The sequence below is a fragment of the Ranitomeya variabilis genome, chromosome 5 (genome assembly GCF_051348905.1).
Source record: "Ranitomeya variabilis isolate aRanVar5 chromosome 5, aRanVar5.hap1, whole genome shotgun sequence".
NCBI lineage: Eukaryota > Metazoa > Chordata > Amphibia > Anura > Dendrobatidae > Ranitomeya > Ranitomeya variabilis.
Window position 1 is genome coordinate 452579683 of NC_135236.1, and position 23571 is coordinate 452603253.

General features: G+C 47.7%; 1 protein-coding gene across 2 annotated transcripts in view; it reads right to left on the bottom strand.

Annotated features, from left to right (window-relative positions):
- NUDT4 (nudix hydrolase 4) overlaps positions 1–23571 on the bottom strand; it is a 75530-nt gene that overhangs the window by 11044 nt on the left and 40915 nt on the right. For both annotated transcript variants that reach the window (XM_077265411.1, XM_077265412.1), the window contains exon 2: positions 21871–21981. In XM_077265411.1, the coding sequence (XP_077121526.1) occupies positions 21871–21981 (111 nt within the window). The remainder of the gene's footprint in view (positions 1–21870; positions 21982–23571) is intronic.

The following is a 23571-nucleotide window of genomic DNA, read 5'->3' on the forward strand; positions in this document are numbered from 1 at the left end:
CACCACTGGAAAGTCGCCAGCACAGGAGGCGAGTATAGGTTTTTAATTTTATTGGGGCCAAACATTTAGCTCAAGAAGGGTTTGTCCTAGTAGTGGTGGACAACCCCTTTAAAGTGAACCTGTCGGCAGGATTTTGATTAGAAAACTACAGACAAGTTGGCGCTGTTATACGGATTATAATGATACCTGGGTTAATGAAATCAGCCTTGTGGTTCTTGTTTAATCTGTATTTTCAGTCTTCAGTTAATGAGATTCCTGTGCTCCGGAGCGGCCTTGGTGGTGGTGGTGGTGGGGGGGTAATTATGTGGTGCTCCGCTTACATATGCATCCTTATGGACATATGACAGGTCACTGATCCTTCAGTCACCTGCCTTCTATTTTACATAATGCACAGAATATTATTGATATGGCATATAATATGGTTGGATACTGTGAGGTTTAGAAAAAAAGTTTTACATCCAGCAAAATGGCACCAGCACCTGCGCAGTACCATCTATCTCTTACAGATAGATGCTGTCGCGCAAGCGCCGCCCCAATTTTGCTGCAGCAAAAGGCGCTGCCGGTGGCTTCGCATGCCCAGTAGCATCTGTTGCTCCCTTTTGCTGCTAATTTTTTGTCCTTCAACAAAATGGCGCAGCAGCCTCCATCGGCAAGCAGTAGATGCCACTGTGCATGCGCCACCGCCATTTTGATGGAAGAAAAAACGTGGCTGGGGCAAAATGGCGCAGACACAGTACCATCTATCAGTAAGAGATAGATGCTACTGTGCAGGTGCCGCCGCTGGTGCCATTTTGCTGGATTTTTTTTCTCTAAGGGTACTGTCTCACAGTGGCACTTTTGTCGCTACGATGGTACGATCCGTGATGTTCCAGCGATATCCATACGATATCGCTGTGTCTGACACGCAGCAGCGATCAGGGGACCCTGCTGAGAATCGTACGTCGTAGCAGATCGTTTGGAACTTTCTTTCGTCGCTGGATCTCCCGCTGTCATCGTTGGATCGGTGTGTGTGACACCGATCCAACGATGCGTTCGCTTGTAACCAGGGTAAACATCGGGTTACTAAGCGCAGGGCCGCGCTTAGTAACCCGATGTTTACCCTGGTTACCATCGTAAAAGTAAAAAAAAAAAACAAAACAAAAAAAACAGTACATACTCACATTCTGGTGTCCGTCAGGTCCCTTGCCGTCTGCTTCCCGTACTGACAGACTGCCGGCCGTAAAGTAAGAGCAGAGCACAGCGGTGACGTCACCGCTGTGCTGTGCTTTCACTTTACGGCGGCACTCAGTCAGTGCGGGAAGCAGACGGCAAGGGACCTGACGGACACCAGAATGTGAGTATGTACTGTTATTTTTTTTTTACTTTTACGATGGTAACCAGGGTAAACATCGGGTTACTAAGCGCGGCCCTGCGCTTAGTAACCCGATGTTTACCCTGGTTACCCGGGGCCTTCGGCATCGTTGGTTGCTGGAGAGCTGTGTGTGACAGCTCCCCAGCAACCACACAACGACTTTCCAACGATCACGGCCAGGTCGTATCGCTGGTCGTGATCGTTGGAAAGTTGCAGAGTGTGACAGTACCCTAAGCCTCACAATAGCCAACAATAGTATAGGTACTGTATTATCAACAATAATGCATATCAAAAATATTCTATGGATTATGTAAAATAGGAGGGAGGTTGCTGAAGGGTCAGTGACCTGTCATATGCCATACAGGTGAACATGTAAGCAGAGCACCACATGAAGACCCCCCCACAGGCCGACCCAGAGCACAAGAATCTCATTAACTGAAAACTGCAAATATAGATTAAACAACAACTACAAGACGGATTTCATCAACCAATATATCGTTTTAGAATGTGTAACAGCGCCGACCTGACAGTGACTGTAGGTTACTGAGCACAATCCTACTGACAGGTTCCCTTTAAGGCAGTATGTGTGCAATGTCACCAGCATTGCTCACCTCATGATGCTGAAGTGTATGGGGCCAGACAACAATTTTTATATTGACTTTGGTTCCCATCTTGTTTATTTCATCCACTCTAAGGCCATGTTCACACTTTGCGGTTTTTACCGCGGAACCGCCGCGATTTTGATGCTGCGGGTCTGCAGCAGTTTTGAATAGCGTTTCCATTTACATGTAAACCCTATGGAAACCGCAAACCGCTGTGCACATGCTGCGGGAAAAACCGCACAGAAACGCAGCGGTTTAAAACCCGCAGCATGTCACTTCTTTGTGCAGAATCGCTGCGATTCTGCACCCATAGGAATGCATTGAACCGCTTACTTCCCGGATGGGGCTGTGCCCACGTTGCGGGAAGTAAGCGGCTAATGTGCGGGTGGTACCCGGGGTGGAGGAGAGGGGACTCTCCTCCAGGCCCTGGGAACCATATTTGGGGTAAAAAAAAAAAAGAATAAAAATAAAAAATCATGATATACTCACCTCTCAGCGCTGCACGCGGCCGGCCGGTCAGAGTTGCTGTGCGAACAGGACCTGCGGTGACGTCGCGGTCACATGACCGTGATGACGCCGGTCACATGACCGTGACGTCACGAAGGGTCCTTCTCGCTCAGCATCTTTGGAACCGGAGCGCCGGGTGCAGCGCCGAGGAGATCGGGACGTCAGAGGGTGAGTATAACCAATTTTTATTATTTTTAACATTACTATTGATGCTGCATATTGCTGCATATGCAGCATCAATAGTATAGGCGGAAACCCGCAGCGGAAACCGCGGAACAAACCGCGATAAATCTGCAGGGATAACCGCAGCGGTTTTGCCCTGCAGATTTATCAAATCCGCTGCGGGAGAACCCGCAGAGGGACGCCGCAAACTGTGAACATGGCCTAAATGTCCCCATACACATTGGATTGGAGTCTACCAAACTGATATTGGCAAAACTACACATCTATTCTATGTATATGGCCACCGATCAAGTGAAGTCAGAGGAAAGAGATTAGATGTGGAAATTCAACATGCACAATTATTCACAGAGAAGCTCGCACAGTGGGGTCAGATAGTGACTTATTCTCCTCTTCCCAATGGTCACGTTTGTGAGTGCAATTGTGAGATAGCTGTCAAATAAGAATTGGGAAGCCATCATCAGAAAATTACCTATTTTTTAATTCAGGTGTTTGTATTAAATGGATTTATTGTTGCCAATGTTTTTTTTTTCCTCCAAAATCTATGTTAGGCTAGGTTCACATTAGCGTTTGTGCGCAGTGTATCATCCGCATGCCAAAACGCATGCTTATGCCTCCGCATCATCTTACGCATGACGCAAACAATGCTGCGTGTGTATGCACTTAAATGCGTTTTGGCATAGGTTTGCATTGTTTATGCACATGGTGGAGGCGGTGACGTTTCCTGGACATGTGCAGTCTAAAGTACGCATGCGTATCTTGAACGTATGCGTACGCATGTCCTTGCGTACCAATGCATTCCCATAGACAGTAATGCGTTTTTTGGATGCAATCAATATTTGACACCTCAAAAAATGCAACAGGTTGTGTTCGCCGGACACAGTGAAACGACGCATCTGCATGCGAACACATGCAAAAGCACGTCCCTGCGTACACCATGTTAAAGATACGTACGCATGTGGATCATACGCTGCGCACAGAAACGCTAATGTGAACCCGGCCTTAAAAAACCCCAGAAATGTTACAATTTTCACACTGCCCATAAGTACAATGGAAATAAAACATCAGCACAACCCAGTTAAATGCCAGTTTTTTGGTCATATAAAGAAATCATCTCAACAAGAATGATTTCAGAACTTTTCCAATCTTTAATGTCACCTATAATCTGTACAAATCCACCTTGAAACAAACTGAAATCAAAGTTCAAAGTCATCAGAAGGGTACAAACCAATTTGCATGGTATTGGATAAACCATGGAATACTGAAGACTCATCAATATGTGGCTTAAATTTGACAAAACAATGACAATACCTAGAAAGGGAAATCCCTCAAAAATTGATGAAAAGACAAGAATAAAATTGTCTGGGAAGCTGCCAAGACTCCTACAGCAACATTAAGGGAGCTGCAGAAATCTCTGGCAAGTACTGATTGTGTACTGCATGTGACAATAATCTCCCGTATTCTTCATATGTCTTGCCTGTGAGGGAGAGTGGCAAGATGGAAAATGTAGGGTTGTTGTCGTGCTGAAAGGGAAGCTGTCATCACATCTGACCTATCTAAACTACTAATATGGGCACACAGGTTACAGAATGCTGATAAATGTCCTACGTGTGTGTCTCATATCAGATGTGCTGTTGCTGAGAAATCATCTTTTATCACTTTATATAAATGACATCTTCCGTGTCACTTGCGCCTGCGCATGTGACACACATCTCCGCTATTCCCACGCAGGCGCAGTAACAGCTGCAACGTTACTACGCATGCATGGGAATAGCGGTGACGTGTATGTCACTTGCGCAGGCGCAGTTCATTGTCATGAACCTCGCCTGCACAAAAATACAAAAATGCAGAGGGATGATATAGAACAGATATGTTGGAAAGCACAAACGGTGTGAGACATGTCCGCTGCTCCTGTCAGCACAATTAAGCATACACAGATTTTAATTTCACCGCACTCCCGATGCGATAGCATCGGGCCTATTTCTAATTTTAAATATAAGAAGGAGTTACGAGTGTGATTGTTACTACTGTTACGACAATGACCTAAATATACCTACAAATCAACAAAAGAATGGCTTTGTCAGAAGATGATCAAAGTCTTGGAATTGCCCTGCTAAAGCCAAACCTGAATCCACTTAAAATCTGTGGAGTAACTAATGAGTAGAGATGAGCGGATCTTTCAAGGTTCGGTTCACGTCCCAATGTTCGTCAAACACCCCTGGACACCATTGAATTCAATGGGAGGCAAAACCAAAACGCATAGACCACATCTTAAGGGGGGCCAAAAGCATCCCAAACAGATCAAATTAGGGGCAGACACCAGGAAAAGTGGCATCAACTTACCCAGAGTACAAATAGTTTAACTGCGCAGCATGGGACAGTGCTTAGAACAGCATTTCTAGCTGAAACATTGATCAGATGGATGAGTGACTGGAGAAGGCCTGGTGCTCTGACAGGTCTGCCAAATTCAGGCAACACACATGCAGAACCAACTTTGAGTCCAAATATTTCCAAAAAGTAGGGGCAGACAACAGGAAAAGTGGCTTCAATTGATCCACAGTAAGAATTTGATAATGGCAGTCAGGCATGGGCCATGTATGAGGAACTGGGCAAGCATTTACAGCTTTGAATTTAAGTTTCAATTAAGATGAGGTGGGCGAGGGGCCGATGTAAGCCTGCTTTACTGGGAGCCCTAATACCTCATGCAACAGCTCAAAATGCTTTTCTGCCCAGTAGAAATGAGTGAATTTGCTCTGGTTGCTATAGCGCTTGCTGAATAAACTGCAGAGGGAACCCAGTTCCTGGATCGCGCCATCTCATTAGCTGATCGGCGTAGCAGCTGCATGTGTCGCAGTCACGACACATGCATGGAGAGCCCAACAAACAGAGAGAGAACGCTGGCTTCTGGGCATGACAGGCGAGCTCAGGCCACTCTTCCATTTTTGAAGACCAAAATGCAAAAGGGTCCAAATTCCTCCAGATGGCATTTATATTGAGCTTGAGATACTCCTGCACCATCCTCTCCAGTTGTTCACAACGTGTCAGACTTGTACTCTGTTCTGCTGGTGCATGGGCTGGTCTAAAAAAATGTGTGAAACGACTCACAGAAATTGCTTATGCCACATATGCTGCTGCAAATTTTTTTTTCATTGACGACTCGACGTTCCAAGGATTGGAAGTCTACCACATTGTGTGCCTCACTGCTGTCTTGGGGAAAACCACTATTAAGATAGTCTTCAAGCGTGTTTTGTTACTCCAGCATGTGCGCGTCCCTTTTCCGGGGAAAAAGCATCTGGCAAAATGTGCTCTTGTACCGTGGATCTAACAGAGTGGCAATCCAGTAGTCAGCACTACTTCTAATCCCAACAATAAGAGCATCATGTTGTATATAGTGCAGCAAGAAGGCACTCATGTGTCCGGCGCATCCATGAGGTCCAAGTCCATGGTGTGTTGGTGGCAAGGTAACACAAGCTTGCTTCCTCCTTATGTCCTTACTGCTGCACACCCATAACCTCTTTCTCCTCCATTTGTTCCTTGGCTCCTGCACATTTACTAAGAGTTTGTCTGGTATCAAGAGCCCCCCTCGATCAGTGTAATCCATCCTCCCATGTCACCAGCCTGTGCAACGACAGTCCAGAACTTCGAGATATTGTTATCCCTTTCGCATCCTCCTTTGCTTCCACCTCTTCCTCTGGGACCAACACCTCTTCCTGCAGATTATACAAAGTGTGCTACAGCTTGTAGATTACCAGAATAGTGATGCGGAGAACAGCATCGTCAGCGCTAACCATCTTAGAAGCCATTTCGAAACTCTGCAGAAGGGTGCAGAGGTCCTTCATGTGTGCCCACTCCGCAAGCATGATTTGCACCATGTCTGTACTATGTTGGCAGAGGCTATGCAAAAGGACGAACTGCACCGCTGCAACATGTGGAGAGTGGAATTCCACCGTGTCGGCACATCACATATCAATCGGTTAACCGGTAGGCCATAAAACCTCTGTAGTGATGCAAATTGATGACCTGCGGGGTGCAAACGGCAGAAGTGAGCACACAGCAACAGTGCTTTCTGCAGCAGCACATCCAGGCCAGGATAGTAGCGAAGAAATTGCCATACCCAGAGCTTGAGGACGTGAGCCATGCAAGGCACGTGTGCGACGCTGCCCTGGTGTAGGGCCGCCAGCAGGTTTTGCACAGTTATCGCACATGGCCTTCCCTGGCTCCAGGTTCAGTGGAGACAGCCATTACTCCAACTCAGCCTGGATTGCTGTCCACAATTCTTGAGCTGTCTGACTGCAATCTCCAAGGCATATTAATTTAAACACTGCATGATCGCGGTGAGCCCTGGATGCACAGTACGGAAGTGCGGGGGGCTCTTTCTGCAGTGTTGTAAGGCATGTCTCATTAAGGGAGAAGTTGCGTGTGCAGGTGGAGGCCCTGAAGGAGACAGAAGCAGTGTAGAAAGTGTTAGAAATAGATGTTTGTCTCGCAGCCCTTGGAGATTTCAAGACTTGTGGAGCAGCCCCTTGCCCACCTGCCCCCACAGCCACGAGGTTCACCCAGACAGCGATATTTAACGCCCTTGGTCATGCTTGCTTGTCCAGGTGTCTGTGGTGAAATGCACACTGGCAGATTTCAAGGAACGGGGGATGTTGTCTGAGACATGCTGGTGTAGTACTGGAACAGCTTTCTTAGAGAAGTAACGGTGACTGGGCAACTGGTACAGGGGACAGCCATCTGCTTTCACAAACCGACTGTTTCCACCAGGCGAAAAGGCATAATTTCCGTGGCCATCAGATTGGAGATGGTGGAGTTCAAGCTCTTAGCTTGGGCTTGTGTAGGATGAAACATTCTTTTGACCACAACTGCAGGACCCAAGGCTAGCTGCTGTGCTGAGAGAGGGTGGAGTAGGGTGAACACGACAAACTGCTGGACTGAGTGCGGTGAAGGCAGAGAGGTTCTTGGTGGATTGAGAAAGATGTGTTGTGCTAGGTGACACAAAACCAGCAGGCATGTCCACTTCCATAACAGCTGACGGGCTCATACTCACCCCAACTGTCGGGGATAAACAAGTGGAGGTTCGGAGACCAGTGTGAGAACACTTGTCACGGTGACAGAGGCTGAAGAAGCAGCAGCGGTTGTTGGGACGGCCGCTGGTTGGCGAGATCCGCTAGTCCGCATTTTTTGCGCATTGAGATGCCCAGACTAACACATGTTGATTAGTGATGAGCGAATATACTCGTTACTCGAGATTTCCAGAGCACGCTCGGGTGTCCTCTGAGTATTTGTAAGTGCTCGGAGATTTAGTTTTCCTTGCAGCAGCTGAATGATTTACATCTGTTAGCCAGCTTAATTACATGTGGGGATTCCCTAGCAACCAGGAAACCCCCACATGTACTTATGCTGGCTAGTAGATGTAAATCATTCAGCTGCGGCGATGAAAACAATCTCCGAGCACCTACAAATACTCGGAGGACACCCGAGCGTGCTCGGGAAATCTCAAGTGACGAGTGTATTCGCTCATCACTAATGTTGATGTTAAATGTGCCGATTCATGCATATAGTAGTCAAATTATAGCAATTTTTGCCTCTACTGAGTATTTTTTTTTGCAAAGTTGGCAGATAATGTGAGTTGGGTCAACCCTTCTCAAAAAAGGCCCAGGCTAGGCAACCTTCGCTGTCCCTTTGAACTGCACACTCGACCACTGCTGGCCACAGCCAGAGTTGTGGCTGAGGATGCAGTGCTTACCGTGGTTGCATCACTCAGTGTCTGTGCTGCAAGCCACAATGTAACCTCCTTGTCTTCCTCCTCCTCTGCTGAGCTACTCAGCTGCATGCCTCTGGGTTCATATCAAGTGGTATCTACAACCTTATCCTATCTGTTCTCCCACTCTTCGGCCTGAGTCACTCTCATCTTCCTGCTATGATAACATAGTACAGTCCGTGTGCGCCTCAGGTATTTGAGTCTCATCAGGATCACCTATACCCCGGGGGTTAACGTCTGGTGACAAGGATCTGGATTCAGTTCAGACCCTACTTCATCAGGCCCTGGATCCAACGGACAAAAAATTTGGGGCATCGGTGAAAATGCTTTCCTCCTCTTGATTCTTTGAATCTTTGGAGCAGACCTCTGATGCCCATGGAATAGAATGTGTGAACATCTCTGCAGACTCACCCCTCTGTGGTTCCCCACAATCAGTAGGCCGGCTGGAGAGTTGTGATGAGGAGGGAAACTAGGGAAATTTGGGAGCCACCTCTAAGGACTGTACTGTGTGTGATGTTAAGATGGAGGAAGAGGAGAAGAGGCCACTTGACGCAGCGCTTGCCATCCACAGAAGCACATGCATTTTCTAGCCCTCATCTACAAGGTGCACTGCTGTGCGGCTGCCAAAGAAAGGGAGTGAAGGAGCCCATCCAGTAACAGATGTTGTCAGTTGTCTGTGGATAGGATGAGACAGTGTTTGTTCAGTAGAGCTTTCAGTAACATTACCACCTAACCCACACGTAAACACCAAGCCCATTCCTCCTTCCACCACAACGTCGCTATTTCCCCACTCATGTTGGATGTACCCATGCCCTCTATTAATCAGCTGTTTCACAACCCTAGGTCCAGACCTGGAAGTCACCTGTCACTAAATGATCTGTATTTGTTTTTCTAAGATAGGGTTGCCTGCACATTAATATTCGTTCCAACAATTTTGATTAGGAAATGTGGCCTGGTGCCTGCACACACAGCAATATTAGCCCAAACGATTTTGGTTAGGAAATGTGGCCTGGTGCCTGCAAACCAATATTAGCCCACACCCTCCCCTCATAAAACACCCCCCTCGCCCCCACACACACTGCTCATCATAAAGCACCACTATCCTAGCTAAAGTCCTAACAAAAGCATTAGTGGAAAGCGATAATTTACCAAACTGTGCCCGAATTTTGCAGACTGAGGAAAAATGCTTGGGAATCCAAACGAGCTACATTCGTGTTGAATTTGAGATTGGCAAACGTTTTCCGAACAAGATTGCTCAACTTTACTAAAGAGGGCTACACACTGGAGACAACCGCGTAATCTGACAGATTTAAAGTGCTACCACAAGTAAGAGTGGGCAAAGATGGCCAATTCTAGATGTACCATGAAAGACTCCTACCGAAAAAGACTTTCAGCTTTCATATGCAAATTGCCTCTGCTGAAAAAAAGAGGACTTAACTCTATAGCGCCACCTATTGGAAGTAGCGATCCTACAAGTCACAATCAACCCTTTAACGAGTCGTGCAATATGACTTAGGATAAAAGCCAAATCAGTATCTCAATTCGCAGACACGGTGTTTCGGGCTGTTGGCCCTAGTCAGTGCGAAGCATGAGAACTGATTTGGCTAGGTGAGAGGCTCTGGACTGGGGTCTAAGGGGTAACGTTTCTCCTTATGGAGAGTGACATACCACCGTGTCTGCGAATTGAGATACTGATTTGGCTTTTATCCTAAGTCATATTGCACGACTCGTTAAAGGGTTGATTGTGACTTGTAGGATCGCTACTTCCAACAGGTGGCGCTATAGAGTTAAGTCCTCTTTTTTTCAGCAGAGGCAATTGGCATGTTTCAGCTTTCATAAATTCAAAGGGTACTTTAACAAAGCATTAGTTTAACGGTGTACATATGTAATTATGTAACCACATTTTTTATTCCCCCACGCTAAGAAAAACCTAAAATAAATTCAGTTTATTATTCAACTGAATTGTACGGATTACTGGTGACATTAACCCCTTCATGACCCAGCCTATTTTGGCCTTAATGACCTTGCCGTTTTTTGAAATTCTGACCAGTGTCCCTTTATGAGGTAATAACTCAGGAACGCTTCAACGGATCCTAGCGATTCTGAGATTGTTTTTTCGTGACATATTGGGTTAGTGGTAAATTTAGGTCGATAATTTTTGCGTTTATTTGTGAAAAAAATGCAAATTTGGCGAAAATTTTGAAAATTTCGCAATTTTCACATTTTGAATTTTTATTCTGTTAAACCAGAGAGTTATGTGACACAAAATAGTTAATAAATAACATTTCCCACATGTCTACTTTATATCAGCACAATTTTGGAAACAAAATTTTTTTTTGCTAGGAAGTTATAAGGGTTAAAATTTGACCAACGATTTCTCATTTTTACAACAAAATTTACAAAACCATTTTTTTAGGGACCACCTCACATTTGAAGTCACTTTGAGGGTTCTATATGGCTGAAAATACCCAAAAGTGACACCATTCTAAAAACTGCACCCCTCAAGGTGCTCAAAACCACATTCAAGTAGTTTATTAACCCTTCAGTTGTTTCACAGCAACAGAAGCAACATGGAAGGAAAAAATGAACATTTAACTTTTTAGTCACAAAAATGATCTTTTAGCAACATTTTTTTTATTTTCCCAAGGGTAAAAGGAGAAACTGGAACCCAAAAGTTGTTGGCCAATTTGTCCTGAGTACGCTGAATCCTCATATGTGGGGGGGAACCACTGTTTGGGGGCACGGCAGGGCTCGGAAGGGAAGGAGCGCCATTTGACTTTTTGAATGGAAAATTAGCTCCAATCTTTAGCGGACACCATGTCGCGTTTGGAGAGCCCCTGTGTGCCTAAACATTGGAGCTCCCCCACAAGTGACCCCATTTTGGAAACTAGACCACCCAAGGAAGTTATCTAGCTGCATATTGAGCACTTTAAACCCCAAGGTGCTTCACAAATTGATCCATAAGAATGAAAAAGTACTTTTTTTCACAAAAATTTTATTTTAGCCTCAATTTTTTTCATTTTTACATGGGCATCAGGATAAAATGGATGCTAAAATTTGTTGGGCAATTTCTCCTGAGTACACCGATACCTCGCATGTGGGGGTAAACCACTGTTTGGGCGCACGGCAAGGCTCGGAAGGGAAGGAGCGCCATTTGACTTTTTGAATGGAAAATCAGCTCCAATCTTTAGCGGACACCATGTCGCGTTTTGAGAGCCCCTGTGTGCCTAAACATTGGAGCTCCCCCACATGTGACCCCATTTTGGAAACTAGACCACCCAAGGAAGTTATCTAGCTGCATATTGAGCACTTTGAACCCCAAGGTGCTTCACAAATTGATACATAAGAATGAAAAAGTACTTTTTTTTCACAAAAATTTTATTTTAGCCTCAATTTTTTTCATTTTTACATGGGCATCAGGATAAAATGGATGCTAAAATTTGTTGGGCAATTTCTCCTGAGTACACCGATACCTCGCATGTGGGGGTAAACCACTGTTTGGGCGCACGGCAAGGCTCGGAAGGGAAGGAGCGCCATTTCACTTTTTGAATGGAAAATTAGCTCCAATCATTAGCGGACACCATGTTGCGTGTGGAAGGTATGTAGTGTATGTCAGGTTGGTGTGTGTGGTGTAGTATTCACCACACACACCAACCTGACATACACTATACCAAACTACACACCAACCTGACGTACACTATACCACACCACACACCAACCTGACGTACACTACGCCATACACACCAACCTGACGTACACTATGTCAGGTTGGGGTGTGTGGTGTAGTGTACGTCAGGTTGGTGTGTGGTGTAGTGTACGTCAGGTTGGTGTGTGTGTGTGGTGTTGTGTATATCAGCCTGGTGTGGGTGAGTTCTGTAGTGGAATATCAGGATGTGGCTAGTCCACGGACGTGTGATGAATTCTGAAGCATTCATTCAAACACAGTCCAGGTTTGTCGGGACACGTTTCACATTGGAAACGAGTTTCCCTTCTTATCCCCCTTTTATAGCACGCCCGGCACCTTTTTTTTGCTCTCCCCTCACAGGGAAAATGTTGCCCTGGTACCACACGGGAACCTTGAGTTCCAGTGGTGCTGGGGCCCGCTCCTTCCTCGCCTCCAAACATCAGGGCCTTTATCACCACCTCCTGGAACTGAAGGAAGGTGTTGTTGGTCTGGCCTGCACATCGTGATAGCACGTATGCGTTATATAGTGCCATTTGTACGATGTGCACAGCCAGTTTTTTATACCACACCTTCGTTTTCCGCATGGCACTATAGGGCTGGAGGACTTGATCAGAAAGATCAACTCCCCCCATGTGTTTGTTGTACCCCAGGGCACAGTCCGGTTTGTGGACCTGTGCTGGGGTACCTCGAACGGTGGTGGCCGTGGTGCCGGGACCATGGATTGTGGTCAAGAAAAAGACGTCCCTTTTGTCTTTGAACTTGACCACAAGCATGTTGCCGCTAGATTGGGCCCGGCTCTCACCCTTTGGGAGAGCCTGCTCAATTAGCGACAAAGGGAGACCCCTCTTGTTTCTGCGCACAGTACCGCAAGCGACGGTAGATCTGGCAGAGAGGGATTGAAAGAGTGGGATGCTTGTATAAAAGTTATCAACGTACAGATGGTAACCTTTATCAAGCAGTGGGTGAACCAAATCCCACACTATTTTCCCACTCACCCCCAGAGCGGGTGGACATTCTGGGGGCTGGATACTGCTGTCCTTTCCTTGATAAACTCTAAAGCTGAGCGTGTACCCTGAGGTACTCTCGCAGAGCTTATAGAGCTTAATCCCGTACCTTGCCCGTTTGCTGGGCAGGTACTGACGGAACTGAAGCCGCCCTTTGAAGTGGATGAGGGATTCATCCACACAAATTTCCCTTTGGGGAATGTACACTTCAGCAAACTTGTTGCTGAAGTGTTCGATGACAGGCCGAATTTTGAACAGTCTGTCAAAATTCGGGTCATCGCGGGGAAGGATGTCAGTGTTGTCCCTAAAATGAAGAAATTTATGAATCGCCTCAAAGCGTTTGCGAATCATAACCATGCCATATACTGGAGTTTGATATAAAATATCAGTACTCCAGTATTGGCGAATTTCTGGTTTCTTCACAATCCCCATGTGAAGGACCAGTCCCCAATATTTCATCATTTCTACGGAGTCAACGGGATTCCAAGTAGTAAATGATGAACTTGGGTTTTCGGCAAAAAATTGCAGGGCGTACAAATTTGTTTGCTCCACCATGAGACTGACAATTGACTCGGAGAAAGAGACTTTGAAAAAGTCTATTTCCCTGAGGTTGGCAGTCTCAAATTGGATTCCTGATTGGGGAATGAAATCAGGAATCCGTGGAGCAAAGTTTTGAGGGACGGGGGTCCAGGTGGGGGCACTAGTGCTAGGTTGGGCGTGACTAGCACTAGGTTGGGGGATACTCACCCTTGGCTGTGTGTCTTCTCCCCTGGGCTCCGGCTCTCCTCCGCTGGGCTCCGGGCGATTTCTCGTCCTGCGACATCTTGGGGGTGGCGAGTCCGTGTCACTGGAGGAGGAAGAGGGGGAGGAATACAGAAAAGTGGGGTCCTCACCCTCACTATCAGCTTCGGAGGCAAGAAAGGAATATGCCTCCTCAGCTGAGTACAGCCTTTGTGACTGGGACTGGGATGAGCGGGACATTGTGTGTGTGGTGTGTGTAAAATAAACTTTATTATAGTGTGCGTGTGTGTATGTGCGAGTGTTTGGTGAAACTTTCCACTGCAGGAGGGGGCTGTCAGGCGCGCGGGGGCTGTCAGGCGCGAGGGGGCTGTCAGGCGCGCGGGGGCTGTCAGGCGCGCGGGGGCTGTCAGGCGCGCGGGGGCTGTCAGGCGCGCGGGGGCTGTCAGGCGCGCGGGGGCTGTCAGGCGCGCGGGGGCTGTCAGGCGCGCGGGGGCTGTCAGGCGCGCGGGGGCTGTCAGGCGCGCGGGGGCTGTCAGGCGCGCGGGGGCTGTCAGGCGCGCGGGGGCTGTCAGGCGCGCGGGGGCTGTCAGGCGCGCGGGGGCTGTCAGGCGCGCGGGGGCTGTCAGGCGCGCGGGGGCTGTCAGGCGCGCGGGGGCTGTCAGGCGCGCGGGGGCTGTCAGGCGCGCGGGGGCTGTCAGGCGCGCGGGGGCTGTCAGGCGCGCGGGGGCTGTCAGGCGCGCGGGGGCTGTCAGGCGCGCGGGGGCTGTCAGGCGCGCGGGGGCTGTCAGGCGCGCGGGGGCTGTCAGGCGCGCGGGGGCTGTCAGGCGCGCGGGGGCTGTCAGGCGCGCGGGGGCAGAGGCGATGCAGCAGCAGATGGAATCGGCGGCAGCAGCAGCAGGGGGTGATCAGGGGGTGATCAGGGGGGAAGTGGGTGAACACCGGGGGACAGGAGGGGGCTGTCAGGCGTGGGGGGGCAGAGGCGATGCAGTAGCAGCAGCAGATGGAATCTGCGGCAGCAGCGGGGGGTGATCAGGGGGACGGGGGGTGATCAGGGGGACGGGAGGTGATCAGGGGGACGGGAGGTGATCAGGGGGTGATCAGGGGGGTAGGGGTGATCAGGGGAGGCAGGAGGGGGCTGACAGGCGCGGGGGGCAGAGGCGATGCAGTAGCAGCAGCAAAAGGAATCAGCGGCAGCAGCAGGGGTGATCAGGGGGACGGGGGGGTGATCAGGGGGGCAGGGGGTGATTAGGGGGGCAGGGGGTGATTAGGGGGGCAGGGGGTGATCACTGGGGGATAGGAGGGGGCTGTCAGGTGCGGGGGGCAGAAGCGATGCAACAGCAGATGGAATCAGCGGCAGCAGCAGGGGGTGATCGGGGGGGGGCAGGGGGTGAACACCGAGGGGCAGGAGGGGGCTGTCAGGCACGGGGGGGCTGAAGCAATGCAGCAGGAGCAGATGAAATCTGCGGCAGCAGCAGGGGGTGATCAGGGGGGCGGGGGGGGGGTGATCGGGGGGGGTGATCAGGGGGGCGGGGGGTGATCAGGGGGGTGGGGGGGTGATCAGGGGGGCAGGGGGTGATCACCGGGGCAGGGGGTGATCACCAGGGGGCAGGCGGGGGCTGTCAGGAGCTAGGGGAGCTGGGATGATGGAGCTGGCAGCAGCAGCAGGGGGGGGTTGAAAAGGGGGGCAGGGGGTAAGATCGGGGGGGAGGGTGATCAGGGGAGCAGAGCGCAGAGGTAGATGGCAGAGAGGGGAGTACCTGGCGGCGGCAGCAGGAGCACAGGCGGCAGCGGCGGCGGCGGCAGGAACACAAGCGGCGGCGGCACACGCGGCAAGAGGAGCGGCAGCGGCGGCAATCGGCGGCGATCGGCGGGAGATATGAGGGGAGGGTCCTCGTTCTCCAGCTTCCAGCAACGGGATGAGTATGGAGAACGAGGACAGAGCTATTTTACTCCGCCCCTCCAGGTCTGATTGGAGAGCTAGCGTCACAAGGACGCTAGCTCCAATCAGAGCTGGAGGGGGTTAAAAAAAGGTCACCGGGAGCGATCGTACACCCGGGGGGGCAAAGCCACCCCCCCTGGGGTGAAGTACAGGTCCCCCTGCACCTGCGGGTACGGTGACATTTGAATGACCCCGGTCACCGGACCCGCAGGGAAGCATTCCCGCCATGACGCCACATAGGCGTCATAGGTCGGATTGGCACCGACTTTCATGACGCCTACGTGGCGTCAAAGGTCGGGAAGGGGTTAAAGGTGGAAATAAGTTCTGAAATTATTCTTCTTGATACGATTTTTTTTTATATGACAAAAACCTGGCATTTTAACATGGGTATGTAGACTTTTCAGCCACTGTACATTAGCCACAATGAATAGGCTCCAATTTTATCATTTGTATTGATGCATGTACTTAAGACTGCAAAAAGGTCATAGGAGAGAGCTGTGTACAAGAGGTTTTACCTATAAAGAGCCTCCTGAAAACTAAGTCTAAAAAAGCCCAATGGCCAGTGTGAAAACTGCAAGACTAACAATTTTATTTATGAAATCCCTTTATGACATTTGACGTACCTTAACGTCATACGTCGTGTCCCGGACTTATGCGGGCTCGCACACTGAGCCTGCATCTTTCTCGGCAGATGATGGCTGATCTAAATCAGCCATTATGTGCCTTTAAAGGGAAGGTGCCACCATTTTTCTTGTTTGTTTTTTTGTGAAATTAAGTTTAAAATAGTAATTAAAATGTATCAATGCAATGTCTGCACTGTTTTCAAACATTTCTGTATGAAAAATATTTTTTTTCTTACAAATATGTATATTTACCACTAGGGGAAGAATTTTCCGGTTTAGACCTCAAGCAGCTATAGTAATACTTACCAGCTTTACTGTTTGCTCGAAAATTGGGGCAGTAACTGTTGACATCACCATTTCCCTCCCCTTTTGGTTGTTCTAGTATCCCTGGGGAAGAATGAAGAGCAGCATCACAGGGCAGCGCCATTTTGTGGGTGACTGCCCTGTGATCTGCTATCACCAGCAGTTACTGTCTCTCTCTCTCCCATCAGTCTCTCTCTCACCCAGATTAAATGATTCTCTCACCCCCCTCCACAATGTCTGGCCATTCACTGCAAACCTGCAGCTCCTTATCTTATCTTAGGAAAGGATGAATCACAACTCCTGCAGAGCAGCTGACAGCTCCTGCTCCAATAATGCTAAAGGTACCTTCACACTAAGCGACTTTTCAGCGAGAACGACGATGATCCGTGACGTTGCAGCGTCCTGGATAGCGATCTCGTTGTGTTTGACACGCAGCAGCGATCTGGATCCCGCTGTGATATCGCTGGTCGGAGCTAGAAGTCCAGAACTTTATTTCGTCGTCAGATCACCCGTTGTCAAAGCTGGATCGTCGTGTGTGACGCCGATCCAGCGATGTGTTCACTTGTAACCAGGGTAAATATCGGGTTACTAAGCGCAGGGCCGCGCTTAGTAACCCGATATTTACCCTGGTTACCATTGTAAAAGTTAAAAAAAAAAACCCACTACATACTCACCTTCTGATGTCTGTCACGTCCCCCGGCGTCCACAGGGTTACGCGCTGCTGCCGAGAACTTCCTGCACTGAATGTGTCAGCGCCGGCAGTAAAGCAGAGCACAGCGGTGACGCCACCGCTGTGCTCTGCTTTACTGCCGGCGCTGACACATTCAGTGCAGGAAGTTCTCGGCAGCAGCGCGTAACCCTGTGGACGCCGGGGGACGTGACAGACATCAGAAGGTGAGTATGTAGTGGGTTTTTTTTTTTTAACTTTTACAATGGTAACCAGGATAAATATCGGGTTACTAAGCGCGGCCCTGCACTTAGTAACCCGATGTTTACCCTGGTTACCCGGGTGCTGCAGGGGGACTTCGGCATCGTTGAAGACAGTTTCAACGATGCCGAAGTCGTTCCCCTGATCGTTGGTCACTGGAGAGAGCTGTCTGTGTGACAGCTCCCCAGCGACCACACAACGACTTACCAACGATCACGGCCAGGTCGTATCGCTGGTCGTGATCGTTGGTAAGTCTTTTAGTGTAACGGTACCTTAATGGTACACTGTATCTCCTTGATGTCTCTGCTATTCTGCCCATACTTTTCTCCAGCATTTTAATCCCATCAGCCCTAGGATCTGTTCTGCTGGAAACAATACTGATAATGTTAGCAGATCCGTGGGCTCCATGAATATGGCAGCAGAACACTACCACTACTGTGAATGGTGCAGCCCACAGAGGCGTGCCTAGTTCACAACAGTAACAGATCCACTACAATACATGGAGTCAGAGTCAGTCTGATATCTCCTATGGCCATGGGGTGCCGTATAATGACACTTAAAGTGTAGTGCTGCTACTGTGAAAACAAGATGTCAGCCCCCAGTGCCGCCTTTAAACTCATATAACACATGAAATGTTTCAAATGCATTCAAAACTTGGTTATAACAGCATGTTATGCTACATTACATTGATTTATTAATGATCTACCAATGCGGTACCTTCCCTTTAACAGCCGCAGGTGTAGCGGAACTGCGCCTGCGGCTGTTAAATGACACACTCAATCTCTGACATTTAAAATGCGCTGGCAGGGGGGGCGAGTCATTCTACGCTTCCAAAGGCGCGCCTGTGACGTCTTCGCAGGGCATAGCACTGATGGGTTGCCATGACAGCCAGAGGTCTGCTGAAGAGATCGTGATTTTAGCTATACATAGTGCATCTGTATAGCACAAGCGATCAGACAACCGCAGCTTGGCCGCAGTGGAGCAGGGTGAGAGGCAGGGTCGCTGCTGCAAGAAGCTGGTGGCGGCAGGAGTGGGGAAACGCTGTGGGCCCCAGGAGGAGGGGGTGTTCAGCTGTGCGAGGCTGCGGTGAGCCCCGGGATGTCGCAATATGTCGGCGGAGTCCCCGCACTTCCCATTGTTTTTACTACGTTGGACTTTGGGAAAGTGGCTGCTGAAGGCAGAGCATGCGCAGATTGAGATCTCGGCTCCCGAGAGCTCAATCTGCGCATGCGCCGCCCCCGGTGGCCATTTGTGTTTAATTCCACCGCCAGTGAAAACAATGGGAAGTGTGAGCACTCAGTCAACATTTTCTGAAATCTGAAAAAATTCCAATTTTTTTAATAAACATACACTGTTTCAAGTTATTATGCAAATTGGATTTAAGTGTCAAAACAATTTAATTGTTTTGTTTTTCAAATAAACTCATGGATGGCATTGTGTCTCAGGGCTCAATGGATCACTGAAATCAATCTTAAAGGGAACCTATCACCCCGTTTTTTAAAGATTAGATAAAAATAGTGTGAAATAGGGGCAGAGCTGAGCTTTACATTAGTGCCTCTTTGGTGCCTTTACACCCCCGTTAGGCTGCCAAAATACCTTAGTGAAGTGTCCGTTTTGTCCTGTCACTCAAGCTGGTCAGGTCGGATGGGCGTGGTCACAGCGCTGTTTGTCCCCCAGGATCCTGCTCATCATTACGTTGGTGGCGTAGTGGTGTGCGCATGTCCAGCAGATGAATCCACTGCCCAGGAGATGAATAACGGCGCGGTCTTCGCTATTCAGCCGTTTACCGGTGGGCGCGGCCATCCTTCCTGTGGCCGCGCCTGCGCAGATGGAGCGCTCTGCTGCCCGGGGCTTCAGGAAAATGGCCGCCGCGATCTCCATCTGCGCACGCGCGGAATCCCGCGGCCATTTTCCTGAAGCCCCGGGCAGCAGAGCGCTCCATCTGCGCAGGCGCGGCCACAGGAAAGATGGCCGCGCCCACCGGTAAACGGCTGAATAGCGAAGACCGCGCCGTTATTCATCTCCTGGGCAGTGGATTCATCTGCTGGACATGCGCACACCACTACGCCACCAACGTAATGATGAGCAGGATCCTGGGGGACAAACAGCGCTGTGACCACGCCCATCCGACCTGACCAGCTTGAGTGACAGGACAAAACGGACACTTCACAAAGGTATTTGGGCAGCCTAACGGGGGTGTAAAGGCACCAAAGAGGCACTAATGTAAAGCCCAGCTCTGCCCCTATTTCACACTATTTTTATCTAATCTTTAAAAAACGGGGTGATAGGTTCCCTTTAAACACATGTGATAATTAGTTTTTCAGGTGATTCTAATTAAAGGAAAACTACTTAAAAATGATGTTCCACATTATTAAGCAGGTCACAGTTTTCAAGTAACATGGGAAAGAAAAAGGATCTCTCTGCTGCCGAAAAGCATCAAATAGTGCAATGCCTTGGTCAAGGGATGAAAACATTAGATATTTCTTGAAAATTTAAGCGTGATCTTCTTACTGTTAAGAGATTTGTGGCTGAATCTGAGCACAGTCGTGTTCGTGCTGATAAAGGCATAATGAGGAAGGTTTCTGCCCGGCAAGTTCATCAGCTAAAGAGAGCAGCTGCTAAAAAGCCATTACAAACCAGCAAACAGATATTTGAAGCCGCTGATGCCTCTGGAGTCCCTCGAACCTCAAGGTGTAGGATCCTTCAAAGGCTTGCCTTGGTTCATAAACCTACTATTCTGCCACCCCTAAACAGTGTTCACAAGCAGAAACGGTTGTAGTGGGCCCAGACATACATGAAGACTAATTTTCAAACAGTTTTGTTTACTGATGAGTGTCGAGCAACCTGGATGGTCCAGATGGATGGAGTAGTGGATGATTGGTGGATGGCCACCATGTCCCAACAAGGCTGCAACGTCAGCAAGGATGTGGAGGAGTCATGTTTTGGGATGGAATCATGGGGAAACAGCTGGTAGGGCCCTTTAAAGTTCCTGAAGATGTGAAAATGATCTCTGCAAAGTATATAGAGTTTCTGAGTAACAACTTTCTTCCATGGTATAAAAAGCAGAAACATGCCTTGAGCAGCAAAAGCATCTTCATGCATGACAATGCACCATCTCATGCTGCAAAGAATACCTCTGAGTCATTGGCTGCTATGGGCATAAAAGGAGATAAACTCATGGTGTTGCCACCATCTTCCCCTGTCCTCAACCCTATAGAGAACCTTTGGAAGATCATCAAGCAAAAGATCTATGAGGGTGGGAAGCAGTTTACATCAAAACAACAGCTCTGGGAGGCTATTCTGACTTCATGCAAAGAAATACAAGCAGAAACTCTCCAAAAACTCACAAGTTCAATGGATGCAAGAATTGTGAAGGTGATATCACAGAAAGGTTCCTATGTTAACATGTAACTTGGCCTGTTAGGATGTTTTGGAGTTAAATAGCTTTTTTGTTCAGTGAATGTGACCTCTTAATGCTGCAAATTCCACAAATGAGCATTTTTAATTCTTTAGAAACATATCAAATGTCTAGAAATTCTACTGTGCCTAATAATTTGGAACAGTGCATTTTGAGGTTTTATTCATTTTGGAGATTATGCTGTTATTATTGGGAGGTTTCTTCAATAAAATTCGATGTATACTCTAAAAGGGTGATGACTTATTAGACTGACTGTCATTTGGACCGACCATTTAGGAAAATCCGAGAAAAATATCATTTGCATAATAATTTGGAACATAGTGTATGTAACACAAAAAACATGATTCAAAAAATGGGTAATTTTTGAGTGATCGCTTCCTTTTAATAGACAACACTATTAAAAAAGGTCTTTTGTTTTAATGCTGTCACAATGAAACACAATATGCTGGGTTTTCTTAAGTTAATAGCCAACTGATTTATCAGCAGTTTGAGTATATGCTTATCTAATTCTAAACACTACAAGGTTAAAAAAAAAAAAGCTATCTAATCAAGGTCATGCTTGTGGCAAATGCAGAGCATAAAAGACCAAAGAAAAGAAAAAAAAAACCTTCGATCTCCATTGCTTCTGTAAGGTTTCGTTCTCTACATTATTGTGGTACGGGTCAACAAACTTGATATCAACAATACTAACTCACTGGAGTCAATGGCTTTATTTTTATCTTTCGTGGTAAAGGAAATGTAAAATGTCAGGTGAACATAAACACATGATTTCACAACACCCACAAAATAAAGAGTGTTTCAGAGATAAGGAAAAGCTTTTTACAATACCTCTTCATACACTTCTCTCACTGCAGCTCCACCGGGCTCCTCCTCTGGCTCCATTCCTCCGCCTGGTACAATCCATTGATCTGGGTAACGACTGCTGCTGACCAAGAGGATCTGGAAGATAGTCAACACATTGCAACACTGTCAATCCTAATTGATGCCCACAAAACAGACACAGACATGTGTTCACCCTGCCCCTCATGGCAACAACCGTAAGCTTTTGATGTCGAGGACTTTCACCCAAAACAACTGGACCTAAGGCTATGTGCACAGGTTGCGGATTTGGCTGCGGATCTGCAGCAGTTTTCCCATGTGTTGTACAGTACCATGTAAACCTATGGAAAACCAAATCCGCAGTGCCCATGCTGCGGAAAATTCCACACGAAACGCTGCGGTTTATTTTCTGCAGCATGTAAATTCTTTGTGCGGATTCCGCAGCGTTTTACACCTGCTCCTTAATAGGACTCCGCAGGGGTAAAAATACAGGTGAAATCTGCACAAAAAATGCACTAAATCCGCAATGGAATCCGCAACGTGTGCACATACCCTAAACGTCAGCTCAGTGACTGGATCTGCCTTTTCATATGACTGTACACTAAGGATTATAGCAGTTTCTGAACGATTTGAAACCAATTAACATGAAATACCACCAGATGTAGCTTGAACACAGCAAAAAAATTGGTATGATGTGTTGGATATTTTGGGTTGCTGCTAAATGTAGTCATCGCCATTTCTAAGAAATCTTGTTAGTAAATATCAGCTTGCCACTAACGGGCATAGAACAATGCCATAAAGGCCCATTTAGACAGGTTGATAATAGGGGAACAAGCATTCATAGGAACTCTCGACTGTCGGCCTGTCTGGCTGGAAAACCACAAGAACAAGCAATACTGTATCTTTTGAGGTGTAATGATTTTTAAGCAAGCCTAAAAATAATGATCTCGGCAGACATTGTCCTTTGTTAATAGGAGATGTGCTGCCGATTTAACGCGATAACCTATGAGCACAGACTGATCGTATCAATCATTCTATGTGCCTAGATCATTTGTCCACCAAGCAACCACTGATCGGCATGCATGTAGCAAACTAGCGAATATTTAACCACTGCAGCAGGTACGTCTAAATGAGTATTGTCATTTTGGAAGAGTATTGATTTTCATAACAACTTAAGTGACTATCTCACTAGGCCATCAACCAACAGCAACTGGTGGTCATTATATATGATCACGTTAGTAACCTCAGTGGGACATATATAGTTATGTAATGGCAGAAACCGGCTGATGGACTAAGCGACTACAAATCAATGACATGTAAGTCACCCATGTTTAGACATGTCACATCATCAGAATAATGTGTAAGATTCAGCGAACATTCCAGTAATAATCCCCCAACACTGTGTGTATATAATCATGACAAGCAAGTTAACAGACAACCCCTGGCATACAGGAAGAACAACAAACTCTAAACACAGATACAGAACATTGAGAAAGGGATAAAAAAAGGCAGAGGAAAGAAGTGATAGATCCAAAACTGCCTCAGCCAAGAATTTGGGGGTGAGGCAATAATCACATCTTTACAGGTCTCCTGACAAGCCTATTTTAGGAAATACTTGACCCAGAAAAACACAATTCTTTTTTGCATGACGCTATTCCAGTTGATAGTTTGTCCCTGCAGTCACACTACCCATTTGACAAGTAAGGCTTC